This window comes from Calypte anna, chromosome 13 (genome assembly GCF_003957555.1).
Source record: "Calypte anna isolate BGI_N300 chromosome 13, bCalAnn1_v1.p, whole genome shotgun sequence".
Classification (NCBI taxonomy): Eukaryota; Metazoa; Chordata; class Aves; order Apodiformes; family Trochilidae; genus Calypte; species Calypte anna.
The window spans coordinates 16,887,221-16,913,127 of NC_044259.1; the positions used below are offsets into that span (position 1 = coordinate 16,887,221).

The 25,907-nt window shown below is 47.9% G+C and overlaps 2 protein-coding genes across 3 annotated transcripts in view; one reads left to right on the forward strand and one right to left on the reverse strand.

Annotated features, from left to right (window-relative positions):
- ARHGAP26 (Rho GTPase activating protein 26) overlaps positions 1-7,514 on the forward strand; it is a 98,227-nt gene extending 90,713 nt beyond the window's left edge. Inside the window, exons 21-23 of the mRNA XM_030459113.1 lie at positions 393-503; positions 2,402-2,493; positions 6,174-7,514. Of these exons, the coding sequence (XP_030314973.1) occupies positions 393-503; positions 2,402-2,493; positions 6,174-6,262 (292 nt within the window). The 3' untranslated portion in view covers positions 6,263-7,514. The remainder of the gene's footprint in view (positions 1-392; positions 504-2,401; positions 2,494-6,173) is intronic.
- A 6,908-nt stretch (positions 7,515-14,422) lies between these two features.
- The window catches only part of NR3C1 (nuclear receptor subfamily 3 group C member 1), a 54,501-nt gene continuing 43,016 nt past the window's right edge, over positions 14,423-25,907 (reverse strand). Inside the window, exons 7-10 of one of the 2 annotated variants that reach the window (XR_003988145.1) lie at positions 22,175-22,305; positions 19,526-19,683; positions 15,771-18,769; positions 14,423-15,740 (exon numbers count right to left, since the gene is read on the reverse strand). Coding sequence is in view for 1 of the 2 variants with exons in the window: in XM_030459468.1 (XP_030315328.1) it covers positions 18,617-18,769; positions 19,526-19,683; positions 22,175-22,305 (442 nt within the window). In the remaining variant the exon portion in view is untranslated. Of the gene's footprint in view, positions 18,770-19,525; positions 19,684-22,174; positions 22,306-25,907 lie in introns of both variants that reach the window. The other variant, XM_030459468.1, reaches the window with a different exon arrangement.

Sequence of the window (25,907 nt, forward strand, 5' to 3'; positions counted from 1 at the left end):
ATGGCCAGGCACTGGGGTTAAGTCCAGACCCTGACACCCCAACATACAAAAAGGGGGGTGGGGGCTGCTCTGCAGGCACCATGAACATCCAGGAACACCACCAGCTATTCCTGGCAGCTTTGGGAGGAGGGAAATCAACCCAGGCAGGTGAGAGGCTGGGCTGCCAGCAGCAGGAGAGCCCTCCCCAGCCAGGGCTTGATGGGAAGCTCCAGTTTTTGTCGTCCAGAGAAATGCAGCTCTGGCCTGGGGACACATCCCAAGGTCTTGGTGTGTGGCTGTGTCTCGTGTCCGACTGTCCCCAAGGCACTCACTGGCCTGTTGTCTGCCTGTCCCTGGGTTGCTGTGTGTTCCTGTGCCTGCCTGTTGACAAGCTGTCTGGTTCTGTCTTGCAGCCCTCAGAATCCAAGCCCAACGTCACCCCTCTCACCGTCCTGGCCCATGTTCTCTGCGCCCTCCAGCCCTATGCCCACCTCCTCCACGTCCAGCGACTCATCCCCCATCAGGTCTGTTGCAGAATTCCCTTGGCTTTGTTGTTGCTTTGCTTATTTCCTCTTTGGTTGGATTGTTTCCCTGCATCCCCAGTCTGCACTCGGTGAGAGAGGAGCTTTCCAACACCCCCTGCCCCTGGGGAGGGACCCTTGGGATGCCCCCGTGGGGGGATGCTGGAAGGTGGCATCCTGGCTCCCAGGGGGTTGTTTGGGTGTTCTGGCTCCTGGGGTTGGTTCCCCCCCTCCTCCTGCAGAAGGTAAGAGTTGTGCTGCTTCATTCCCACCAGGAATAACAGCTTTGGGAAACGCTGTGGTGCCTCTCCTTCTTTTCTTAGCTGGAACCTAAGGAGGGTAAATGAGGGCAGGGGGTCTCACGGGTGTTTCCCTCCTCTGTGCCCATCTCTCAGGTGCCTGGGCATGGCTGGAGAAAGTCAGTAAGTTACAGACAGAGTGATGGAGCCAATGGGAGCCTGGAGCAGCAGGACAGGACAGGACAGGACAGGGGGGTGTATGTCCCCCCACCCTGGGGGTGCAGGATGCTGCCCAGGGATCCTGGGGCTTTTGGCACTGGGGATGTGGTGCAGGACACAGCACTGGGGACCTGGGGTGTTCCCATGGGGAAGGCAGAGCAGCATCACCTCCACTCAGCTGGGATTTCTCTCCCCTGAACCCACCCCTGGCAGGAATTTCTCTCCTCCAAGGCCACCCCAGCAGAGTGGAGGTCGTTGTCCCAGGAGAAAACCCACAAATTGAATAATTCAAGGCAAAAAATCCCTTTTGTTTCTCCTCAGTCTCTCAGGACCTCCCCCCAGCAGCCCAGGACCCTTTCTGGAGCAGCAGGAGTTTTGCCCAGCCTGGTTTTAAAGGATTTTGGTGCTGCTCATGTCAGGGAGCTGGAATCTGACCTTCTGCAGAGCAGATCCCAAACCCTTCACATTTTCCCTGTTCTGTGGTTTCTGAGCAAAGGTGAAGAAGCTTCTGCTCAGACAGAATTCAGAATCAGTTCAAGGGGGGAAAAAAAGAATATAGTTGGGGAAACTGCTGAGCTGAGCCCTGGTGACACTTTGTTCCTTCCCCAGCAGCTCCTGGGGACATTTCCATCCCTTGGCTTGGCCGTGCTGTGGCTGATGGGATGGGCAGGTTGGCACTGTCACTGTCACTGTCACCCTGGCCTGGCAGGGTCCCAGCTTCCCATCGGCCTTGCTGAAGCCCAGCCCCAGCAGGATGGATGAGGGGGAGGCTCTGGGCACAGGGGACAGCTCTGAGTGCCTCTGCTTTGCTGCTGGGATCCTCAGGTCCTTCATTTTCTCCCCGATTTGCTCCATTTCTGGCTCTCCCTGCTCTAATTCCCTCCCCCGCTGTGTGGGCACACTGACACTTCCCCAGGAAAAATCTAATGGCTGGTAAATCTTTTTTATCTTCAGGTACAGTCTCTAAAGGAGTGCAGCAAATTCTCCCCTTGTTTTTCTGCTTTGAAATACCCTTCCCCAAGCTCTCATCCTGCCTCACCCGATTCTCCTTGTGCTTGCAGCTGCCCTCAGTGAGTGATGGGGTTTGGCACTGAGCAGGGCTGCTCTGGAGACTCCCAGAACATTCCAAGCTCCCTCCTGTCTTCCTCCCATCCAGCCCCTGGACCTCTCCCAGGGATCCCAGGCACTGCTCTGGTTCTGGTGCTGGTGACTGGGCTGGGACTGGGATCTGCAGCCCAGTGGAAACCGGGGGCTCATCCCCAAGAACCTTCAGCCTCCTCTGGCATCTTCCTTGCTCTTCCCCCCTGCAGCCTGACCTGGGACCCTCATAGAGGGGGTTAAAGGTCCTCGGGACCCCTCTTCAGCCTGGAGCCCTGGAAGGGGAGTGCTCTGTATGCCAACCCAGGAGGTTTTTTGGTGCCAATGAATGCTCTCTCCTTGCAGCTCACCCCTGCGGAAAGCCCGAGCCCTGTACGCCTGTAAAGCAGAACACGACTCTGAGCTCTCCTTCACAGCAGGCACTGTGTTTGAGAACGGTGAGTCCTGGGCACAGGGGGAGGCTGTGGGCATCATGAGGTTGGGGGTTTTGGGGTGGTGGAACCCATCAGGTTGGCTTCCTTCCAACAGCCGTGGTGCTGCCCGGGAAGCGGGGCAGGAATTGGTGACAGGCAGGCAGGACGTGTCCCCTCCCCTTCCAGATGGACACTCTCCTACTTGGACACTCTCTTTCTGTCACAGCATCTCTCCTTCCCTGGAAGGTACCTGGGAGATCCCCCAGAGCCAGTGTTCAGAGGAATAAAGCTCCAGAGGAGGAGGGCACTTGGCTGATAGTTAGTTGAGCGCTGAGATTTGCAGGTTGCAGGTTTTTTCTTCTTGTGACTCAGGGAATGATTTTGAGTCTCAGTTCATGGGGTTCCATTCAGTCCTCTGGTTCAGGAGTGTCCCATTTCCACCACTAGAAATCCCATCAAAGAAGAAAGCAAGAAGTACTTCAAACACAGGCACTAAACCTGACGTGCATCTTGTTTTACTTTCTGTGCCCACGCCAGAACGAGCTGCTCATCCTCACCCTTTTGGGGATGGGTGTGAAAACTTCCTTTTCACCATCCTGATTTATTTCCTAAGGGAAACAAATCCAAAGGGAAAGGTGTGAAATAGGAGAGGGATGAATAGGTGGGATTTCCCCCCCTCTCCCCTGGAGCAGAGCACAGGAATGACTCCAGCAGAGATGTCCATTTGGGTCAGCACTGGACCTGCTGCACCCCAAGGACCACCCTGTGCCCCCCCTGTGGGCACAAACCTCTGAATTCCACCTCAGGGAGCAGTTGGCTGCTTGGCCATGTACAGACCTGCTCCTCAGTGGAGGAGAGATTAATTTCTGAGTATCAGCACCAGAAATATTCTTTGCAGCTGCTGTGATGTTTGTGCTGGAGCTGGAAAAGCATCGTGTTCCTCTTTTCCCTCTGGATGCTGAGAGCTGGAGAAGTTGGGCTCTGGTTAGGCAGGGTTTGGGGGCAATGCTCATGAGTCCTGCTGCTGACAGACACAGAGATTTTGTGCTGCTCTGGGGAAGTTGTGCTGTATTTGTGCTCTTGGTTCTTACAGACTCGTTTCCCTGCATCCAGGGAATGAGGCTGGTGCCCCGTGGAATTGAGCAGCTCTGTTTCAGATGTAATCCCAATGTAAAGAAAAGACTTTTTTACTGCTTTCCAAGTAGTTCTTGGCTTTTATATGTTAAGCATTGTCATTTGGGGAGCTGCTGCCACACGCACTGGTTTTGCCCTGGGATATATATGAGAATATAGCAGAAAGGGGAAGAGAATGAATACATCTGAATTAAAGAAAATACTTTCCTAAGCAGCTCCATAGATATCTTATAAATAAACATGGTCTCCCCTTTGAGAGCCCGTGGGAATTAGAGCAGCTAGGAGGGGAACAAGTTTGAATTAAATACATTGTGTTTGCTAGATAAAAATCAATGGATTATTCAAGGGAAAAAAATATACAGCATGTTCTAATGACTTAGCAGCACAGCCCAGGCTCACGTTAGCTGGGGGAAGAGTCAGAAGCAGCACTGCTTGGTGGAAATGCTGCTCTGATGAAGGGCTTTATAAAACCCAGCAAGACAAAAAGGAGCTTGGGAATACCTAGAGACTGCTGCTTGGTCAGCTTCAGGGTTCTCTGAGGTTCTCTGCCCATAGCAGAGCAGCATCCAGACAGTAGATCAGTCCCTGTCCTGAGAGCTCCATGGAAACTCCCTGGCTTGTTCCTTTGAGTTATGGGAAACCTGGATTTTCCAGCAGAACTTGTGTACTTGGCCCTGGCTGGGAATGATGGAGACCTGAAATCAGGGCAGGGCAGAGCAGAGCCACAGCTCAGGGCTGGGATGCTCCTGTGTGTTTTTAACTAGCAGTCACCCCTGAAATGGAAAAAAAATCCTTATTCTGAACCACCTGAACCTTTTTCTGAAAAAATCCTTATTCTGAACCACTGAGCCCCCACCTGAGCTGCTGCTGACAGACACAGAAGTTTTATGCTGCTTGAGGGAAGTTGTGTTGTATTTGTGCTCTTGATTCTGGAACAGAGAAAGAGAATTCTCCTCTCTGTTTCTGCCCTTGGGGGCTTTCCTTGCCATCCAAAGGTTGCATTGTCCCCCCCTGAGCAGATGCTGTTGATGATAGGAAAACCTCCAAGAGTTGGGAAGGAGAGAGTGGCACATGGAATTGTAAAGAAAAAAAAAATGGAAAAGGAGGTTGGCACAAGCAAGACCCAGAGATGGTAAACATTTCAGTCCAAGAACCAGAACACTGTGGCTCTTAAAAGTAGTCAGTTTTTCTGTGGTTTGAGTCCTTTTTAATTTCTGTGTTACTATGTACAGTATTCCTCAGCAGGCAGGCCCAGTAGCGATGGGCTCTGGCACAGTGGTGGGAACTGATCTGTCCCAACCCCTGGAGGTGTTTAGACTTAAACCACTTCTCTCTTTCTGAATCTTTTTTCTCCGTGTCAGCTCTGGCTGTGCAGAGAAAATCCCAATGTCCAGGGGAAGGGCTGCAGTGGGATGGGAGGCACATGGAGGGACCTCCACACAGCTCTGCTGGCTTGACAAGCACAACACCAGTGTTTGCCATTGAAGGAAAAAAAATCAAACCCCCGTTTTTAAAGGTTTTGATGCCACAAAAGGTGTGAGCAGAGGCACAGGGCAGTGGGGTAGCTCTGACATTCCCACCCTGGCTGTGGGAGGTGCAGGGAATATTCCCCTGCCTGCAGAGACATAACCCTGCTGCCTGTAAAATCAGCAACTTTTCAGGAGTTGGTTGAATAAAGAGAGAGTGTCAGGCGTTTGAGGACTGATCAGGTTTCTCCTTTCACAGAACTAAGATTGCACTGTTTGCTTTCCTGCCAGAGCTTTCTCTGGGGGAAGCCAGGCTGGGATGTGCAGGGTTAGGAGGTGATGGAGTTAACCAGGTTCTGCTGATCTGCAGAGAGATCCTGAGCACAAAGCTGGAGGAAGTTGTTTTCAGCCCTCTTTTTCTGTCCCTGGGCTCAGCCCTGCAGCACCCGTGGGGTTTGGGTGCAGAGCTGAGGGTGCAGCTTGGTCCTTCTGGTGGTTTGGCTGTGTTGGTGCCTGATGCTTGGGTGAGGGGACACAGAGGAGCCCTGGCAGGAAGGAAAGCTTCAGCTTTTTCAGCTCCTGAGCAGACTGTTTGCCTTGTGGTGATAGAAACACAAGTTTTAGGCCTTGCTCTCTTGGCTGTTGCCAGCACATCACCTCTCCTGCAGCAGAACCACAGAAAGGGTTGGGGTTGGAAGGGACGTTCAGGATCATCCAGTTCCAGCCCCCTGTGTGGGCAGGGACACCTCCCACCATCCCAGGTTTATCCAAGCCCCTGCCAGCCTGGCTTTGAACACCATGGGGCAGCCACAACCTCCTTGGGCAACCTCTTCCAGTGTCTCACCACTGGAATTAAAGAATTTCTTCCTAATATCCAACCTAAATCTTCCTTTTTCAAGTTTTAACCCATTTCCCCCTGTCCTCTCCCTACACCCCTGTGTCCAAAGCCCTCCCCAGCTTTCCTGTAGCCCCTTCAGATACTGGGAAGATGCTCTGAGCTCACCTCCTCTTCTCCAGCTGAACAACCCCAATCCCTGTCCTCACAGGGGAGCTGCTCCAGCAGTAGCAGTAGGTAATAATCTGCCTTTTCCTTCTCTCTTCCAGTTCATCCATCCCAGGAGCCTGGCTGGCTGGAAGGGACCCTCAATGGGAAGACAGGATTGATCCCTGAGAACTACGTTGAGTTCCTATAACCCCGGGCCATGGGCTGCCCATGGCATCCATGGAGGGGCCCTGCAGGACACTTTGCTCATCCCCACGGTGGGATGTGGGGTGAGACCTCCCCTGGACCCTCCAGGATGGACCTTGGTGTGGATAACAGCAGCCGTGTCCCCGGGCTGGGTCCTGGGGAGGGGGAGCATCCCCCTCCCAGCCATCCCCACAGCCCCTGGGGGACCAACCTGCAAACCATCACCCAGTGAGACTGCAAAGAGCACCCGTGGGGGCTGAGGGACCCCCACCCCTGGGCTCCCCACCCCCAGGAGGGGGCTGTGCCCTTGGCCAGGGGGTTGGGCTCTTGCAGGCGAGAGCGAGCTGCTCGGGGGGCTCTGCAGGGTGCAGGGAGAATAGGATGGACCAAACATCTCAAATTTGGGGGACTTTTGTTGTTCTGTTCATTTTGGGTTTGTTTTTTATCTCCCCCCCAAAAAAAAAAAAAAAAAATTGAAGATTTTTGCAAGGTAAAACCTCTGTGATCTGTGCAGCCTGTGTCCCCTTCCCGGGAGGGCAAGGTGCATCTCCAGAGAAATCCCACTCCCACTCCTTTGGTTTCTTGGGCTGTTTTGTATCTCCACTTCCCAATGCACAGAGACTTCCACGCTTTTGCCAAGGCCCAGGCTCCTGATGTGCCATTTTGGAGCTGCTTTTCCCACTCTCCACCATTGCTTTTTTAGGTGGTCTCCTTGCTTGGAGCCTGGCGTGTGGTCTGTCCATGCCGAGCCTGTGCAGTTCTGGTTGTGCAAGGTAAATTATTTCCATACTCATGGGACATTGTTTGCTGGGGTGGCTGAGCTGGGGTCTCCAGAAAACAAAGGGTGAGCCCTTTGTCCCCACCACCCCTCTGTCCCTGCCCCGGGGAGGATGCTCATCCCTCCCAGGACTCGGGGGGGAGTGGTTGGCAGAGCCCGTCTGCAAAACTCTCCCTCTTCTGGGACATTTTTAAGGGAGAATCTGGGAGGATTCCAGGAGGATTCCTCTGCAGGACTCCAGAGTTGGCTGGGTGGCACCTCAAGGGCTGGAATGAGTTTATTTTGTAATAGAAAACCACGAAAAAGCCCCCAGGCTGCTGGGGGAGAGACTCAGCTGTGCAGAAGCGAGGGTGCCTGTGGGGCTGTGGGTGTTGTGTCTTTTTTGTAAGGGTTTGAAAGCCTCCGAGTGACTGAATTGCTGTCTGTGTCACTTTTTATTTTTGAAAGAATTATTGTATAAATAGAGTATCTTAAAATATTATGAGGGAAAGATCTATATTTGATATTTTTAGAAGACCTGTAACGTGAGAAGAGAAGGACATTTGAAACCAGGGCCCGGGGAGCGCCTGCAAACACATTTACATCCCCAGCCACCCCCAGGCCTGGGGCTGCCTCTGCTTCCCTGACACTTAGAAATGAGGGAAACTGAAATGTCAGACCTCTGCGTTTCTCTCACGGTGATGAAACTTCCTGGATTTTTGCCCTGGGGGGAAGAAAAAAAAAGAAAAAAAAAAGGCAAGAGGAGAAAGTCGATTTATTTCCTGATTTCCAGGGTGGGCTCGGTCCAGCTCCAGCTCCTCTCCTCGGGGTTGTAACCTTTCCCTGGGTCACACACCTCACCCCTCAGGAGGAGTGAAGCCTCCAAACTGCCCCAGGTTTTCTGCTTTAAGGTGCTGGGGGGAGAGAGCTGAGGGGTTTGTGGGGTCGGAGCCACCGTTCCCCCGGGAAGGTGCCGGCTCATCCCTGGGGATTCATCCCCCCCAATCATAGGGGGCCCTTTGTAGGGGTTGGGGATTTTCAGAGGCTCCAGATGGGCTTCATCCAGCTGAGGAATCACTCCTGCTGGGGACTGTCCCCTCCCCAGCTTCTCCTCCAGCCTGGTCCTTGGTGGGATGCTGCTCAGACACGACTCAGCCTCCGAAGAAAAAGCCTGCTGGGGAGAAAGGAGAATTTCAGACCCATCAGAAACACCTTAAAAAGGCATATTTGAGGGGTCTGGTACCTGGGGACCTCTTCAGCAATGCTGTCTGAGCTCCAGCCCTTGTCCTCACAGCACTTCTCCAGGCACTGTCCCCTTTGGCTCTTCAGCTCCTCAGAAATGCTCTGAGACAGAAATAAATTCCTTTTTCCAGGCACTTAGGAGCTGTTGGATTTACTACCTGGAGACTAATCGGGAGCTCGAGTCCCACACAAACATATTTACAAGATGTCTTCTGGAGGGAATGAAAATAAAGCAGAAGCAGAAGTTATTGCTCTTACAGGAGAGCTGGTGGAATTTGTTTTTTTAATTAAAACTTCCCAAAAAGAAAAATGTGGCTGAAGTGCTTGCTAAGTGTTCTCATTTTGGGCCAGCTTTAATGCTGAAGTAAACATTGGTTTATTCCAAGAGAAATTAAAGACAGAAAATATTATTTTAAACTAGCTTGACATGGCACTGGATGCTTAATATTAAAGCCATCAGTCAAAATTACAAGAAAGGGAGAGTCAGGCTTGCTGGTGAGTGAAGTCTCTCCTGAATTCCCTGCCTCATCTTTTTATGCATTAGAAAAGAAAAAAACCTGGTGCAATATTATCTGTTGAAACAGATATCAAATGAGTCTCTGGGGATGGTCCTGCCAGTGGCACCCATCCCATGGGAGCTGCCTGTGTCCCCATGCACCAGCCTTGGTCCTCGTGTCCCAGTGGCCGCCAGGATGTGTGGCCACGGGCCCCTTTTCACTGATTTCATGGGGTTTCTCAGCAGGATGTGAAGCCCCTCGGATGGTTTGGGGGCACCCAGGCTGCTGGCAGTGCTCCTGTCACCTCCTGTGACCCCCCCAGGGTCTTGGTGTGGGTAGGTGGGCTTGGGCTTGGGGTTGGCTTGGGGTGGGTTGGGGTTGGGTTGGGTTGAGGTTGGGGTTGGGTTGGGATTGGGGTTGGGGTTGGGTTGGGTTTGGGGTTGGGTTGGGTTGGGTTGGGTTGGGTTGGGATTGGGGTTGGGGTTGGATTGGGTTGGGTTTGGGTCATCCTGGCTCTTTTTTTCCAGCAGGCTGTTACTCAGAGCAACAATTTCAGGCTCTAGCCATGAATTTTTCAGCTTCCCCTCTGGTTCCACAGTCAGACAAAAACATCCTCCTGGTAATTGTCTTGTCTGGAGAAGATTTCTCTGCTGGGTGTCCTGAGCATCACAGCTCCGTGCTGGGTCCTTGCTGTGACACTCGGGGTGACACCAACTCCTCCTGCTGCTGGCTCTGGGTGGCTGGGAATGGGATCAGACCCTCCCAGGGGGGCACAGGGGGGATGTCTCCATCTGCAGCAGGACAGGGGGGAGGGACAGGGTCCCCTCTGCTCCAGCACCCAAATTTGGTGGTGGTGGTGGTCCCTGTCACCCTGTCACCCTGTCCCTGTCACCCTGTCACCCATCTGCTGCCCCTCTGCCTTTGGGGACATCCCAGACCCCTTGGTTGGGCATCCAAGCCCCTGGACCCAGGACACAAATCAGGGGTAGGATTAGGTGACCCTTCCAGCCCCATTTATTCCACGATTCCATGGTTAGATCTCTTCTCTCTCTCACACACCCTTTTTACTTTAATTTTTGTGGTTTTTAACCCTTTTGTTTTCAGCCTCGTTGCCTTGCTTTGGAGCCAGGGATGGAGGTGAGCAAAGAGCACTGTGCCAGGGTGAAAAAATATATTTTTTTTGCATAGCAAATGAATGGCAGGAGGTCAGGGAGGGGTCCAGGCACTGTGTGCTCCCAATGGGAATTACAAGGGAGCCAGGGTGGGAAGGGGAAGGTGCTGGGACACCAGGATCCTCCAGCATCCCTCTGGGAAGGCTTTAGGAATTAAATCTGTGAAATCCAGCAGGGACTGGGGTCAGGCTCCTGAAATCCACTCTTGCTGGAGGTCAAACTGGGGAAATCCAGCAGGGGCTGGAGCCAGGCTGGTGAAAACCAGCACTGATTGGGGTTAAACTGGTGAAACCCAGCATGGATTGAGGTCAAACTGGGGAAATGCAGCAGGGGCTGGAGCCAGGCTGGCTTGCAGGGTTACCTGTGCTAAAGCAAAGGCAAGGCTGGTGCTGAAGGGACCCCTTCTGCTCAGCAAGTGCAGGGTGTTTTAATTATCCTAACGAACCAGAAAACCTCAAAGCAATTACAGTCTGTACTTTTGGGCTAATTTAAATTTTTTGGCTTTGGGGAAAATAAAGATTAAAAGCCAGCAGTGGGGTTTTTTGTGTTTTTTTTTTTAATAAAAAATAGCCACTTAAATTTCTATTCTCTGGGTGAGGAGCTGATGGTTTGGGGGCAGCACTGGGGAGCAGTTTGTAATTTGGTCTGGCAGCTCAGGAGGTAGCACCTACCTATTACTTATCCTTAATCCTCCCTGCTTTTAATGAACCTTATTCTCCCTTCTAAACCTCAGACAAAGGGGTCTAGAAAAATCACACCTGGGCTCTAAAACTCACTGACGCACTCAGGAAGGGGGGAAAATTAAAAAGAAAAAATTAAAAAATCACAAACCAAGAGCTGAGTAGCCTGGAAATCTGCCACGGGGCTGAAGGCAGGAAGGTGGCCAGGGGGAGTTAAATAAATCCTTCCCATGCTGAGGTTCTGGTGGGCTGGGGGTGATCCTGGGATCCCCCTGCTCCCCATCCCCGAGGAACTCGTCTTCCCAGCAGCTCTGGGAGCAGCTCTGGTGCAAACTGGTTTATTCTGTGCTGTTTTCCTCCCACTGCATCCCTCGGGAGAGCTCCTGAGCTGGCTGGCAGCCCGGGCAGGGACTGGAGTGTCCCCCGGGGATGGTGACAGCGCTGCCCGGGGCAGGGGATGGACAGACAGCCAGACACCTGCCTGGGAGCTGCTGCCTTTAGTTGCTGGGCTGGCCAATTCTGCAGGTGGTTTGCATGTCGTCTTTTTTGTTTTTCCTTTTTTTTTTTTTATTTTTTTTTTTTTTAATTTTTTCTTTTTTTTTTTTTTCTTTTTTTCTTGAGCTTACTCACTTCACTACAGTCACCATCTGTAATAAATAGGAAAAGGGAAGTACACGTGCCCCTTCCTGCCCTGTGCCTGCCTTTATTTTACTTTATTCGTTTCATTCTATTTTTTTGTTAATTTTTCTTCATCGTTTCGGTGTTTGCTCGTTGGTTTATTGTCGGTTTTCTTTTTTTTTTTTTTTTTTGTGTGTGTGTGTGAGATGTGTAGCTGTGTGTCATGCCTGGTACCTGCCCTGCCTGCTCCTCTGAGCCCCCTGGGGCCGCCCCTCCAGCCCCAAGAAGGGGAACCAATGACACCACCAGATCATAATCACTCCCCTGTTTATTATTTATTTCCCCAGCAACAATGATATATTTAGACCAACAGCTTTCAGCTTTTTCAGCCCCATTATCCTCAGCAAATCCCAGTGCCCCCCAACCCCCCCCCAGAGCATCTCCCCAAGGGAGGAGGCTGTGAAAGGAGCAACCATTGCAGTTCTTGTGCTTTGCCAACTCTTGGGTTGCTTTCTTTTTTTTTTTTTTTTTTTGTAATTATTATTATTATTATTGGGGTTTTTTTGCTAATTGCTCTGGTCTGAGCCTTGTGAAAGGTGGGTTTTGGGGGTTTTTTTGGGTTTTTTTGGTGGTTGTGGTAGGAATGCCTGCAGGGCATGGGAAAGAAAAGATTAGGAAAGAAATGAGGAATTAAGTGAGGAAATGAGGAATTAAATGTTTTTAGTTTATAGACCTGGCTGTGATTAAGCTCTGCCCAGGCAGGACACTGCTTGACCTTTAGGAGAGCAGCACTGAGACCACCAGGAAAAGCTCTGGCCTTGGGCAAGGGAAAAAAGTGTGACAGGCACAGCAGGGCTGTGGTTATGAGATACATATATATATATATTTAGAGAAGATATATATATATATATATATATATATATATATAAAAAAATAATTGGATCTATTAAAAATAATGTAGTATATATTATACATAAATATATACAAACATATAAAAATATCTATATGTATTTCTCTATCTTATATATCTATATATTTCTTCATCTCTGTATCAGCTATATCTCTATTTATAGTTCTATATCTATAAATTGTTCCCTCCTGGGAACTATTTTATGTTTGTATATATACATATTAATATATGATTATATTTCATCTAAGTACACCTATGGGTATATATAATTACTTATATACATTATATGTAATTGTTACTTATCTGTTACTTTATATTACTAGATATATTACTCTATATTACTTATATAATAATATATAATTACATGTAAGTATATAAAGCATTAGTAATATATACAAATATAAGTATATATATTTAAATATATGAATATAGAAATAGATATGAGTATATATAAATATATATATATAAATACACATAGACACAGCCCCGAGCCCCAGCTGTGACCATTGTTTGGCAGCTGCCTGCACTCAGGCTGGGTGCTGGGTGCTGGGTGCAACCTGGCCTGAAAATTAAAAAAAAAAAAAGACAGAAAAGAAAGAAACAAGAAAATTGGAGGGACGAAAAAGAAAAAAAACAAGAAAAAAGAGGTAAAAGGAAGGGGCCTGACAAGGGCAGCGTGGGGCGGGCACGGGCAGAGCCCCAGCAGCCGATTCCCAACCCGCTCGCTCCCATTCTTCCCGAAACAAAGATCCTGCGGGACCCAAACCCAGAAACCTCCCAGCGAGGGTCAGGAAAAGAGAAAAGGAAGCAGCAGCCCCGATGGGATGAGCCGAGCTGGGATGCTCCGAGCTCAGAGGCTGCGGGTGGGAGGCGGCTCCGGGACCCCCCGGTCCGGTTCCATCCCGGCCGGGTCACTGCTGGTCCCGGGGCACAGCAAGAAGGGGATCAGTGTCCCCAACACCCCCAGCAGCCCATTAGCAAGGCAATTAGTGGCTTTATTAGCCGCTACATCCCCATTCCCACCCCCATCTCCATCTTTTCCATCACCAGAGCCTGTCAGGAGGATTCCGCTCGCTTGTTATTTTTATTTTGGAAGCTTTTTTTTTAAAAGTTCCCTGTTTTCTTCGCAGAATTATCCTTATTTCTGCCTGGGAGCTGTGCCAAGCCTCAGATGCACTGACCCGGGGTTTTTATTGCCACCACCCCTACCCCCAGGCAGAGGTCCCCAATGCCATCTCCTGGCATCTTGCCCAAACCAGCCCGAAATGCCCTCAAGTTTCTTGGGGTGCTGAGAGCAGAACAATCCCAGATTTCAACCTCATGCTGGGGTTTCATCCCACTTTCCTGGAAGATGCAGGGAGACTCCCGGAAATCGTTGCAAAACGAGATGCCAGGGGAGAGGGGACAGCTCAGCCCCCAGCCCCATCCCCAGCAGGCAGGAGCAGCCCCCAGGGATGGGGTTGTAGAGCTCAGCTACCTCCTTAAATCCTCTTTTCCTAAACCCTGCCCAAATAAACGCAAAGAACCCTCCCCAAACCCTGCTCCTGCACCCCCCCAGCTGCAGCCACCTGGCTTGGGAAGCAGCGGAGGGCAATTTCTGTAAGCTTTAATTGCAAACAATTCAAAGAAATCCTTCCCTCCTGGGAAGCTGACATTTTCTGTTCCTATTAAAATGAGATTTTATTACAGCACGGATCCGGAGCTGCTCTTCGATGGGGGGAGGAGGTAAGGAACTCACTGAGCAGTTTTATTTCACCCCACAGCCCTGCACCCTTCCCAGGATGGGGGGCCCAGTCCTGTCCCCCCCAGGACCCCATCTCCATCCCCTCATTGCTTCCCTTCTGCATCTCACTCTCAATAACAAAACTGCAAACAAAACTGATTTAAATATTTTTTTTTCCCCTAAATAAAAGTGGTGTTCTATTTCTCAGCTTAATTGTCCTGATTTAATGCTCTCTCTGATGTGCACAGGAGGCACTCTGCTCAGCTGCACGATGTGATCAGAAAGCTGTGCCACAGAGTCCCCTCTGGGAAGCAGAGCAACGGCAAACCCAGCGAGGTCTGGGAAATGCAAGTAATGATTTCCCATTAAATTATTAATCCGCACTTAATTATCAGAAACTCTCCCCGATCTGGAACCTCGCTACAGCAGCAATTAGCTGGAGCACAAATATTTTTTTCCCTGAGAAACAAACAAACAAAACCCAGGGATGAAGCGACTCGGCTGTCAGACAGAGTCCTCTCCAGGCACACAGCAAGAACTCCACAAAATGAGCATTTTGGAGCCATTTAATGAAAAAAGCAGAATTTTATTATATGGTTTCTGTCCATTATTCAGCATTGCTGTAAATGGCTCACATTTACTGCAACTTCTGTACAATGTGTGGCTTTGTATTACCAGAACAGCAAATTTAAATGAAAAAATAAATGTTCAACAATTCCACACAAGCTTTTACAGTCCAACATTTCACTGAGTAGGTGAAAACTACAGACTTGTTACTACAGAATTATTCAGCATGAATAGAAAACTACAACTTTTATTTTTTAAACAGGAGTCACGGGTTTCATTTGTTTTTATTCTTTTTTTTTTTTTTTCTTTTTACCTTTTTTTTTTTTTAATTATTTATTTTTTTAAATGCTGTTTAAAATTACTGTGATAAAAATAATGATTCTTTTAATAATGCCATACACCGGTATGATATAGGATTTGTCCCCAGCATATATCTTTCCTTTAATATACAAAATAGAATAATGACAGATGGCTGACTCTCTGCTGTGATGGTTTGGGGGGGGTTGGGGGGATATTTCCACACCCAGCCTCTCGGCAGGCACCGAGTGCCCCTCACTGCCTGGCAAGAGGTCGGGATCCCGTCCGGAAAATTTGGTTCCTATGGAGCAGGGATGGCTCGGCAACACCTGGTTGCAGGCTGGACTGAGGACAGAGTTTAATTAGGATAAAATACACAGAATCTCGGGAAAAACCTCACTCCAAGGTACGACCCTGAAGCTCCCCCCTCGACGGGCAGAGCTGACGTTCCTCCAGGCACTTCCTCCTGCTTTCTACCTGTTTGGGTTTGGTTTTTTTGTTTTTTTGTCCAAACGGCGAGGTCACTTTTCGAGGTCACTTTTCGGCTTGGCTTGGGACCTCTCTTTGCCCAGCCCCCTCCCTCCCAATGCCCCCTCCCCGCTCCGATCCCTCGGGCGATGCACTTCGTGATAAGGCACTGAAGAGACCGAGTCCCAGCGCTCCCTGCTCTACCCACAGCGCAGCTACCACAAGGACTACACACGGGCTCCTCGCTGCTTACTAAAGCACTACAGGTTTCTACAACTCAACAACAGCACGTACAGGACGATTGCTTTCCCCTAACATCACAGTTTCCATTTTTTTAAATTATTTTCCCTCCCCCCCCTCCCCTTTAAACCCATCAGCTAAAGCCGAATCCCCAGGCAGGCAGACAAGAAGGGGGTAGGAGCCTCTCCTCCTCAGGGTGGTGGACATTTGTTCGTGCTCACTGCAGTTCCTTCTTAGCTGGCCAAAAAACAAGCAAACAAACAAACAAAAAAACCTAAAAAAAAAGCAAAAAAAAAAGAGAGTTTTTGTCCCTCGGGGTGGAGGTGCCCCGGGGTTTGCACACTCAGCACACACTTGCTCTTCCACACGAGCTCAGATTGAGGTATCCGGGGATGCAGCTCTGGGAGAACCTTCTCCAAAGCATGGACAGAGCCCACCTGAAACCCACCGGTGTGAAACTCCTATCTGTATCTCTACGGGTCACCAGAGCCTTCCCAGTGAGTTGGGGTGAAAGTTGTCATTAGAATACTGAACTTTTTACCTAAACCACTACCAAATGTACATATTCTTTACAGATCATTCGAAAGAGAAGAGAATAATTACTTTCTTTTATTATTATTATTATTAAAGATAGTTTACTCCAAAGTACTGAATATAGCATCTTTTTTTCTTCTTCTTCTTTTTTTACTAGGTAAAACATTCAAAAAGAGATTTAAGAAAGGATGAAAATTTAGCTTCCTATCTTGCTGGGAAAGGAACTCCTGCTGCAGAGCAGGAATGTGCCAGTGTCCTGTGAGCACCCCAGGCTCCCTATCTGCATATTGCTGGTACCTGTAAATGTGAATTATTGCCAGATTTATTTTTTTTTTTCCCCCAAGCTGTTTTTGCTGTGGTACGTGAGGCTTTCTATGAGATGAACCTGAACCCCACCTGGTGGGAGGTGCCCGGGCACTCAGGGTGAATGGTAACCGACCATACAGATAGGAGGATCCCAGCCAAGCTCCAACTGCAAGTTCTTGTCTTTTTTTTCTGTTTGTTTTTTTGTTTTTGTTTTTTTAACACAGTGATTTTGATAAAACACAAAAATCGACCCTGAAAAAAACACCCACTGAACACAGGTTTTCCTTTCTAAACACAGAACTTCTTTGGATACGGAACACCGATGCCTCCAGCCAAACCACAACTGGTACAGGTTACCATTCAGCATATTTGTGACCCCTACAAAAAATATAATTACATGTATCATGATAAAGCAATCTGTCATCTAAAAATCATCCTTTTTTTTTTTTCTTTTTTTTTATACACTATACAAGCTATTTTACAATCATTTAATAAATTGCTTTTAAAGCTGCAGTAGCCCTTCCCTTCTCGTCTCAAATCAGCGAATACACCGATTATACACATTTGAAACTATAACTAAATACAAAAATATATTAGGTTTTGTATTTTTATCAGAGGATTTTTCTCGTTTCTATTACACAAACAATCTGGCCACTTGGAGTAAAAATCAAATTTTTAGAGTGGCTTCGTAAGTATTGAAACTTCGAGCTACAGAAAACTCTTAAGGTGCAGGTAGAAAAGGCTACTACAGCTTCTAAACATTAGTTTTCTTTTTTTTTTCTTTTTTTTTTTTTTTTTTTTTTTTTTTCTTTTAAAATACAGTTATCAATGGCAACAAGGAGAAGTTCACAAGACCTGGGGGGGGGGGGATCATATGGCACGCTAGGAACTCTGTGTGAAGGGATGCAGCCTTACAAAGACAGAAAGTTCGACGTACGACTCTAAGACCACAAAAAATCAGTAGCGGAGCTTTCCTGCTCTCCAGGAAAGGGGGGGAACCAGGCAGGGAGGGGGAAAATGGGGCTCAAATCACACTGGGTTGGGGACCAGGCAGCCAGAGGTTCCTCTCCCCGAGGAGAAGGTTGCTAGGATCAGTACAAGAAAACAGAACAAAACCAAACCACTGGGAGTAATTACACGCCTGCCTCTGAAGTCCATGGTGGTTGTTTGGTTTTTTTGTTTGTTTTTTTTTTCTCCAAATACTCTTATGATGAGAGATTTAAGTGTATAGAAAACGTGAGTTTCTCCACACAGAAGTAAACTTCTCTTAAGCTATGCATATTTTCCTGAAAGTTTCCTGATGGGCAGCAGTCAGGACTGATCTTCTGGCAGCAGTGCAGCCCGTGACTCTTCTAGTTATGGCTGTTGCATTATATGCAAAAAAATCAGGCTTTTGTTTTCAATATATAAAATAACCTGCTCGTTTACATCCAGTTAGGACTGGGTTAATTTTCTATGAATCTGCATATCCAACACTTTTGCACAGGTACCAAAAGTATTTGCTTCATTCCTGTCTATTTAAATGAGATTTGAGAGTGTTCTCCCACCCACCCCGGCCCTTAAAAAAAAGCCAAATTTTTATGGTCACTTTGACAGCTGAAAGCTATCAGGTTAGAAAAGTCCAACCCATTTCCACACGAATATCAACGTCTAGAGGTCATTTAGGAAAGCTACGAGCTGCCCCACCTTAAAAAACCAGCTGTACAATAGGCATCTTGAAGTATTACAAAAAAATTAGGTAAGAAAAAATGAGCAAGCCTAGTTCACGGTATATAAAGTGAAAGGAAATTGCTAAAACCAGACAGTAATAGCTATAAAAGGCACAACTTCCCTTTTCTGATATACACTTTGTAAACTTTCTTCAGGTTACATGCATAAACCAAAATGCTACCTTAACTTTAAAAAAAAAAAAAAAATCCAAAACACTTTACTAAAAAAAAAAAAAAAAAAAAGAAAAAAAAAGAAAAAAAAAAGCCTAGAAAATTGTCTCCAGCCAACTGCAGAAATTAATTAGCAGAATGTTCATAACAAACACAGCCTCAGATCTTCTCACCGGTGGTTTTGATGCATCCATGGATGTTGCACGGGGGGAGACAGAGCATCTCTGCCAATCAGGATTTCCTTTCCTCTCTCCCCAGTTTTTTACCAAATGTCAGAAATCCGCTGCTTCTATAGCCTAAGTCTTGGCCCTCTGTAAACCACATGTAGTGCATAATTACAAAAGAAACACCGCTGCAAGGACAAAATTAACAAGTCTGTTAGTTTTTGTTTTTTTTTTTCTCTTTACAAAAAAAAAAAAAGCTATCATTTGACATTTTCTTAAGGCAACCCTTTTGTATTAAGGCAGTCACTTCTGATGAAATAAGAGCTTCTTGATATTTCCATTTGAGTATTTTGGTATCTGATTGCTGATGATTTCTGCCAACATTTCTGGGAACTCAATACTCATGGACTTATCCAAAAATGTCTGGAAGCAAAAGCTCAGGAGATTTTCAACCACCTACAAGTGATAAAGCAAAGAATTACTGTCAGAGGAACACAGAGAGGAGCAGGAGTGAAGCCAGCCAGGCACACATTTATCCTCACTTCCATCAGGAAGTTCTGGGATTTTTCCACCAAATCCCCTCCTAGCACAGGAATAACACAGATTGGATAAGTTTAAGGAGATTTTTCCAGGGGGTTTGGTGCACCAACAGAAAATGAAATCATTTCTGAGGTCTCCAGGTTCCCTTTGCCTTATCCAGCTCCAACACCACTGGCAGGACTCAGTACAACTCAGAGCCCAGAGAGGAAGGAGCCAGCCTGAATTCTGGGATCCTTCCACAACCAGAGCACTGCTAACGTTTTATAAAGCACCAGCACGTTGGTTTTGTGCAATTTCAAACAATTCCATAGATTCTTCAAGACTTTCTCTCCCAGAAAACACTAGGTTTACACTTCACTTCTCTGCTGCTGCTGTAAAATCATTTGCAATTCCCAAGTTCCTCCATTTTAAAGCAGCATCCATCACTTTTAAAAACCAAAAGAGACTGAAAATTACAGTAATTAGGCTGTTAATTGGACTCCACTGCAGCAGCAGCCTGAAAGCCCCACGTCCACCTCTTTCCATCAGCCTTTAGCAGCCAGCAGGCAGCACAACCACCTCCTCCCCACCTCCCCAGTCGTTATCCCTTTAAATAAATAATCATCAAAAAAGCACAGAGCTTCATGTCACCCCCCCCAAACTTATTTATCTGGATTTTGTCTCAGAACTTACATCATGCATAGAGTCCAGCAGTTTTGTCAGTTGGTAAAATCGCTGCCAGTTCTGGCTGGAGTTCCCTTCTCTTTTCACTATGGCCTTGCCCAGCTCCTTAATGTAGGTCATACGGATTTCCTCAAACAGGGACTGACTCTTCAGGCCCTCCTTGGGAACTGGAACATGGAGGCAAAGATGTTAGGACCCCCTGCCTCTGGGACCTGAGTCATTTTTTACTTGACATCAGTTACCCAAAGACGACCAAAGGATTTGAAGTTAACCAAATGCCAGGAGAAGCACCAGGAAAGAGATGGAAAACTGAGGAATGACTCCCTGAACACAGGACTGCTGGCCAAATAAAAATAAGGTACAGAGGGAAGGGGCCTGGATCACAACTCTGAGCCCTGGAAGTTCCCTGATGAAGAACCCCCAGCTCCGTGTCCTCGACGTCTTTGGAGACTCCATCGGAAAGATTCCATAAAACTTCCAAGGGCTGAGGGAGGGTCACAGGATGGCTTGGCTCAGGAGGGACCTGGAAAGATCATCCAGTTCCAGCTCTCCTGAGGTGGATCAGGTAACGGGTCCAGGCAAGGCAGGGACTGGACAAGAAGCCACCTGCCCAAGCTGGGGAGGACTTGGGTCTCAGCAGAGCTTCTTGGAACAGGGATGGGACATGGGGATAATGCCAGCTGGATGAGGAGCCATGGGTCAGAAACCTGAGGAGTGGGGACTGAAGATCAAATCCAGACTCAAAGCCATGGTCCTGACATTCTCCTCTACCAGGATGGTCCTTCTGAAGGCCAAGGACACATTTTAAAAAAAAAAAAATCATGACTAATCAATCCTGTGGACTCCAGTGGTCCTTGAGATGCTTGATTTGGGAGCCAAGACAACAACAAGAGAGGCTGGAAGGGACCCCTACAGCACATTCACCTCCTTAAAATCCCAGCCCCTGCCACCTTGACAGCATCCATCAGACCTCAGAGACAAGAAACTTGTCTGTCCCCTCTCCACAGGAGATGAGAAGAGATCAAACACCAGCAACCTAAATGGAAAAGCTCTGGGAGCCAGGTCTGTGTGTGAGCTACGTGGGATCCCAGTTTTACTGCTCTTTCCCCTTCTTCCTCTTCTCTTGAAAGACTTGGAGAGGAACACAATAAGCAGAAATTAAATTTGTGAAGTGGTGAATTAAGAAGCCATAGAAACCTCAGCTATTCAATTTTCAGAAAGTTCCACAATGTCCCACTCAACACAATGCTCTGGACAAGGCACGTGGAAACACATTGTCTCTGGCTGTCAGTACAACCAAGGGCCCTTCTGCTGCTTCACACCACACAGAACCCCCAAGGGGCTCCATCCTGCCCTGCCTCTCCCATGGACATTCCTTGAAGGAAACTTCCAGTTCTCTGCACCACAGCCCCAAGGAGCAATTTGCAGGAGGGATTTCAGAACCTGTTTTAAATAAAGCCCAGAGCACCAGGTTGGAAGGGACCTCCAGGACCATCTGGTCCAACCTTTCTTGGCAAAGGCATGGTCCAGACAAGATGGCCCAGCAAGATGGTCCAGACGAGATGGCCCAAAAAAAGACCCCAAAAGATCTGCAGTTTTGGGGAAGTTTCAAGTTTCCTACAAAGCCCAAGGCAGCACGGGGCCAAAATCCTCTTCTGGGAAGAGCTCCTGTCCCTGCTGTGCCCTGCAGGTCTCATCCTCTGCCACCATCTGGGAAAAGCCCAAAGCTACCCAGAGCTCATCAGTTTGTAAGAATTCACACTATTCTTCACTGGAAATGTTCAGGATAAGGAATGTTTTAGCCTTCAGCCTTCTGAAAAGATTTCCTTCCCCTCGTGTAGAAAAACACAGCAGAAACACAGACAGAAAATACACTGTAAATGCTCTAAAAGGACTGTTCTGACACTGTCACCTTTCACACAGGGCAGACAACAGAATGACACTAAAGTTGGGTCTTGTTTTAACTGCAACAGACCCTCCTGAGAGAGGTAAAAATTGTGCAGTATATTGTATCCTCTCACACATCATCTCTTACTATCCCAGATCAGTTTGGGCTGGAAGGGACCTTAAAGCTCACCCAGTTCCAACCCCCAGCATGAGCAGGGACACCTCCCAGTAGACCAATGGCATCTTCTGAAAATCCACCTACCCCCCCACCCACCAGGGACCTTTCAGAACAGACACAAAAAGCTGCAGTTGTCATTCACAATTTTTAAACAACTTCAGGGGGACTCTGACAACTTTATTTGGAGGGAAACTGCTTCAGGGGACCAGAAGTTCCTTGCAGGGCGTGGTGGGTTTTTTTGTAGGTTGGTTTTGAGTGTTTTCTTTCATTGGGGGTTTAAGTATTTCACAGGCAGGAGGTGACAGCTTTGGTCTGGGTCTCCAGGCTGCTCCTGATGCATTTCTGACAGACTTTACATCACGGTTCTGACTCGGGAGCCTCTCTCGGGGGTTGCAAAGTTTTGGACACCACCCCCAGCATCTTAGCACCAATCTCTTGCTAAAAGCAAAACTCCCTTCACTCACCCCCTCTGCTCGGGTGCCAAATTTTTACTTTCATTTCCACCAGATACCCAGCAGAGTGTTCACTACACACGGAACACCAGGGAGTTGCACACTCACACTGCCCACAAAGGTACCAAACTCTTCACCTACTTGTGGAGAGGAGGAGCAAAGTTTTCATGCAGAGATACTCTTCATATGAGACTTGAAGCCGGGAGAGCTCTCGGGCAACCATAAGCATATGTTTGCATTGTTCATACATGCAGGGGAGATTCATTCTCTGCCTGAGAAATAAAGAGCAGACCCATTAGTTACGTGCCAGGAGAATAAAAACTCCGAGTCGAGGGCATTGCACGCCCCACTCAGGGGTTTGTAGAGGCAGACAACAAGCTCCTGCCTGATCCCAAACAAGCTCTGTTATCAAAGGCCAACACATCACAGCTCAGCACAAACCTGCCATAAATGTCAAGTCCTCACTCACTGCGTGACAAACCTCTTGAAGTCTGGCAGCATAAAGAAACCCCCTGGTGTAACCACACCGAGGGGAGAAATCTCTCCTCCTTGCAGGTCTTTTGAGAAGTCCCCCTAAATTTAATACCTCTTTGCTCACCAGTGACAGCATCAACTTCCTGGAAGTTCTCAAAGTGACTTTATACTTCTCCTATTTATGTTCCTAAAAGGACGTGTCGAGAACATGAAAAAAAATCCTGGAGAGCACTTACTTGAAATCAGAATGACAAAGATTGTGTCTTTGCAAGTTTTCCCTTTTTTTTTATTTGATGAAACCCTGCATCAGGACAGGAACTCTGTTGTGTTTTTTTTTAGTATCTCAGCTGAAGCAACACAACAATCCTCTTTACGTGTGCTTCTATAGCTGGCTCCTGTCAGTGCTGCACAATTCCAGTGTTGGGGGGGAATAAACAAGAACGGATTAATCCTGAAGAGTGTAAGAGAGATTTATGCTTTTCTCTGTAAACATTTGTAGAGAAAAGGGCAGGGAAAACAGAGCATTTCAGATGCAGGGACTCCACAAGCTCTTCACAGTGATGCTACCAATTTACTTTCCATTAATGATGTGTCACCTTTTCTGAGGCATCACCTACTTGATACTCAATCTGAACAAAGACAGAACTGAACTCCAGGGTAAGCTCAGAGTAAGATTTGGTTTCTGAAGTGACACCGATTCCCCCAAAGCTCCTGCTGTTTTTCAGGTCTCCCTTTCTTAGCCCTGCACGAGAGGGATTTACCACATCCACCCAAGCATCCGAAGAACCCCTAAGTGAAACCCCAGAGAAACACACACTGTTTTCAAGGTGCAAAACCCAAAGATCACCAGGAATACAAACAGAAGGAGAACACGACGTGCACTCGAGCAGAGTCAAATGAAAGAGGAGGAAGAGTGAGATGTTTGGTTGCAGGAGGTTTCTCAGGGTGCCTGACACAAAGCCACTACTTGGCCATTTGGCAACATTTCTCCTAATCCCTCTGGGCTGGATCACAGGGCAATCTTACAGATTTCAAATTGAGTAATTTAAACACATTTTATGTCAGGGCTCAGCAGTTTCCCTCCTATCAAACCATTCCCATTTCTGGGCAGAAGGTTAAAATAAACATGATGAAATGGGCCAGCCTGTGGTTTGCTTCTCCTTGCTGGAGCTGCAATCATCACTGCAAGGCTGGGAAGCTCCCTGAAGACACCCAGATTGCTGGTGGCACCAGGGCTGTGCAAACTGCAGCCCTCAAAAAACAGGGGAGCAAAGCCCAGAGCCACCCCCGAGGGGTCTGGGTGCCCAGAGGGGCAGCAGCTCCCAGCTCTGTCAGCACGACAGGAAAGCTGATTCACTGCATGGTCCTGAGGGCTGGCAGAAGGGCTGGGAAGAGGTCCCAGACATCCTCCTGCAGCTCTCCTGGCCAGATCCCATGGGATGATCTCACTGCCCTGAGGCTCTGGGGAGGGAGCTTGGCCAAGGAGCGGGGTCATGGGGTGAGGAGCAGCCTGGAGCAGGGGCTGGGGGCTCAGCCCCATGGATCCCCTCCCTCCAGAGGATGAATTCATTTACCCACAGAATCATAGAATCATAGCATTCCTTAGGCTGGAAAAGACCTTCAAGATCATCAAGTCCAACCTCATCCTAATCCTCTTATTACCCTAACCCTATTACCAACCTACAGCAGAAGACTGGTCCTAGACTTTCCCTCCTTCCTTATGACACACCTCATGCCAAGAAATAAGTCCCCAAAGGACTCCTAAATTAGTATATCTACTGAATTACTGAATTAGTGCATACTACTTAAATTAGGCTCTATTTTTAGGTGCTGAACACAGCTCTTGGACTGGTGATGCCATCATGCAGAGGTTCTCATCAGCAGAACCTCCAGAACCACAGTGAGTCCGTGGAGCCTTCACCCAAAGCCCTGGTGACCATCTGGTCTGCTCTGAATCACCTTCTTGCTCTGGCAGTGTTTAATTTCCCTCTGCTGCTGCGAGCAGCTCCCTCAGAAGGGAACCCAGACATCGGGATGAGCTGGAGCTCCAGCTCGACGCAGCCCCTGCAAGGAGCCACGGATGGATCCTGTGTGGGATGCACGCTGGAGATAAAAGCACGTAATGGTTCTCAACAGTGCTCTGAGTCACTCAGTTCAGCTCAGTCTATAAAGGAATAAAAACCAGTAAACAAGATGCTGGTGTTCTGAAAAGCAGATGATACCAGCTCCACGGCACGGGCTACCCAAAAATGCTCAGAAAGAAATCCTGGGAATAAGAGAACTGCTCAGAGGAAACTCTAAGCACTTGCTGTCTGCCTTCTGCCCAAATAAAAGCAATCCAGACCTTCAGCATTGTGGATAATATTGAAAAGAGAAGGAAGAGCAAGGAGCTGACCTCAGCCCTAAGAGCAGGGAGGATGGTGAGCGTGCAGCAAAGCCCTGACAGGACTTCCAACAATTGATGTTTTCCCAGCCTGGCAGCACTGAAATGGCACTTGTTACTTGATGGAGGCAACTGTGCAATAGCTGCTGCTCCCTCTCGTTCCATGAACACGGGGCCACAAGCAGAGGCCTCAAGGCAGCAAGTGCCAAGCCCAACAAACCCAGGGTTTGAGTCACAGAGTCAGTGCCTCAGAAAATCACAGGTCTGCACAGCCTCCAAACACTAAATGATGGTTTAAAGCCTAAAGATTGATTAAACTGCCAAACTTCCCCACAGCTTGAATCGTTGGTCTTGGCTGGGTTTTTTTGTTTGTTTGGGTTTTTTTGTTTGCTTTTTTTTGTTTGTTTCTGTGTATATAAAGACATATATTCTAATATTGTACACGGCACTGCCAGCTGCTACAGACATTCCTCCATTAAGAAAACATTTTGGTTTGAAGTGCAACATGATGACCTTGCTGCACAAGCACCCACGAACCCATTAAAGTATATTATTTCCATACAGAAAAGGCAGCCCTGAATTTTCCAAGCCCAGGTTTCAGACATATTAACTCAGGATATCCAATATGTGACATTATTCAAACATATTGGATGATATTTGGGTTGTTTTTTTTTCTCCTCCTAAATAAATGGCAGCAGTACAAACATAAAGACAGCACATCCAATAAACACTGAAGAATTATAAATATTGAGCAGGCTGCTCAAATGACTGGGCTGCCAGCCTGAGACTTGAGAGCAGAGTTTCATTCTCTTGCCCACCACAGAATCTACCTTTTGATACTCAGAAAATTCCATTCCAGAGGAACCTTCCCTGGTGCTAATGAGCAGTGCCATTCAGCATCCTCACAGCTCCAGCCACCTGAGCACCAAGCAAAGCAAATCCCCCGAGTCCTGGGGAGCTTTTTGTGGGGGAAGATAAAAATGCCAAGGCTCTGGCAATATTGCATGACAAACCTCT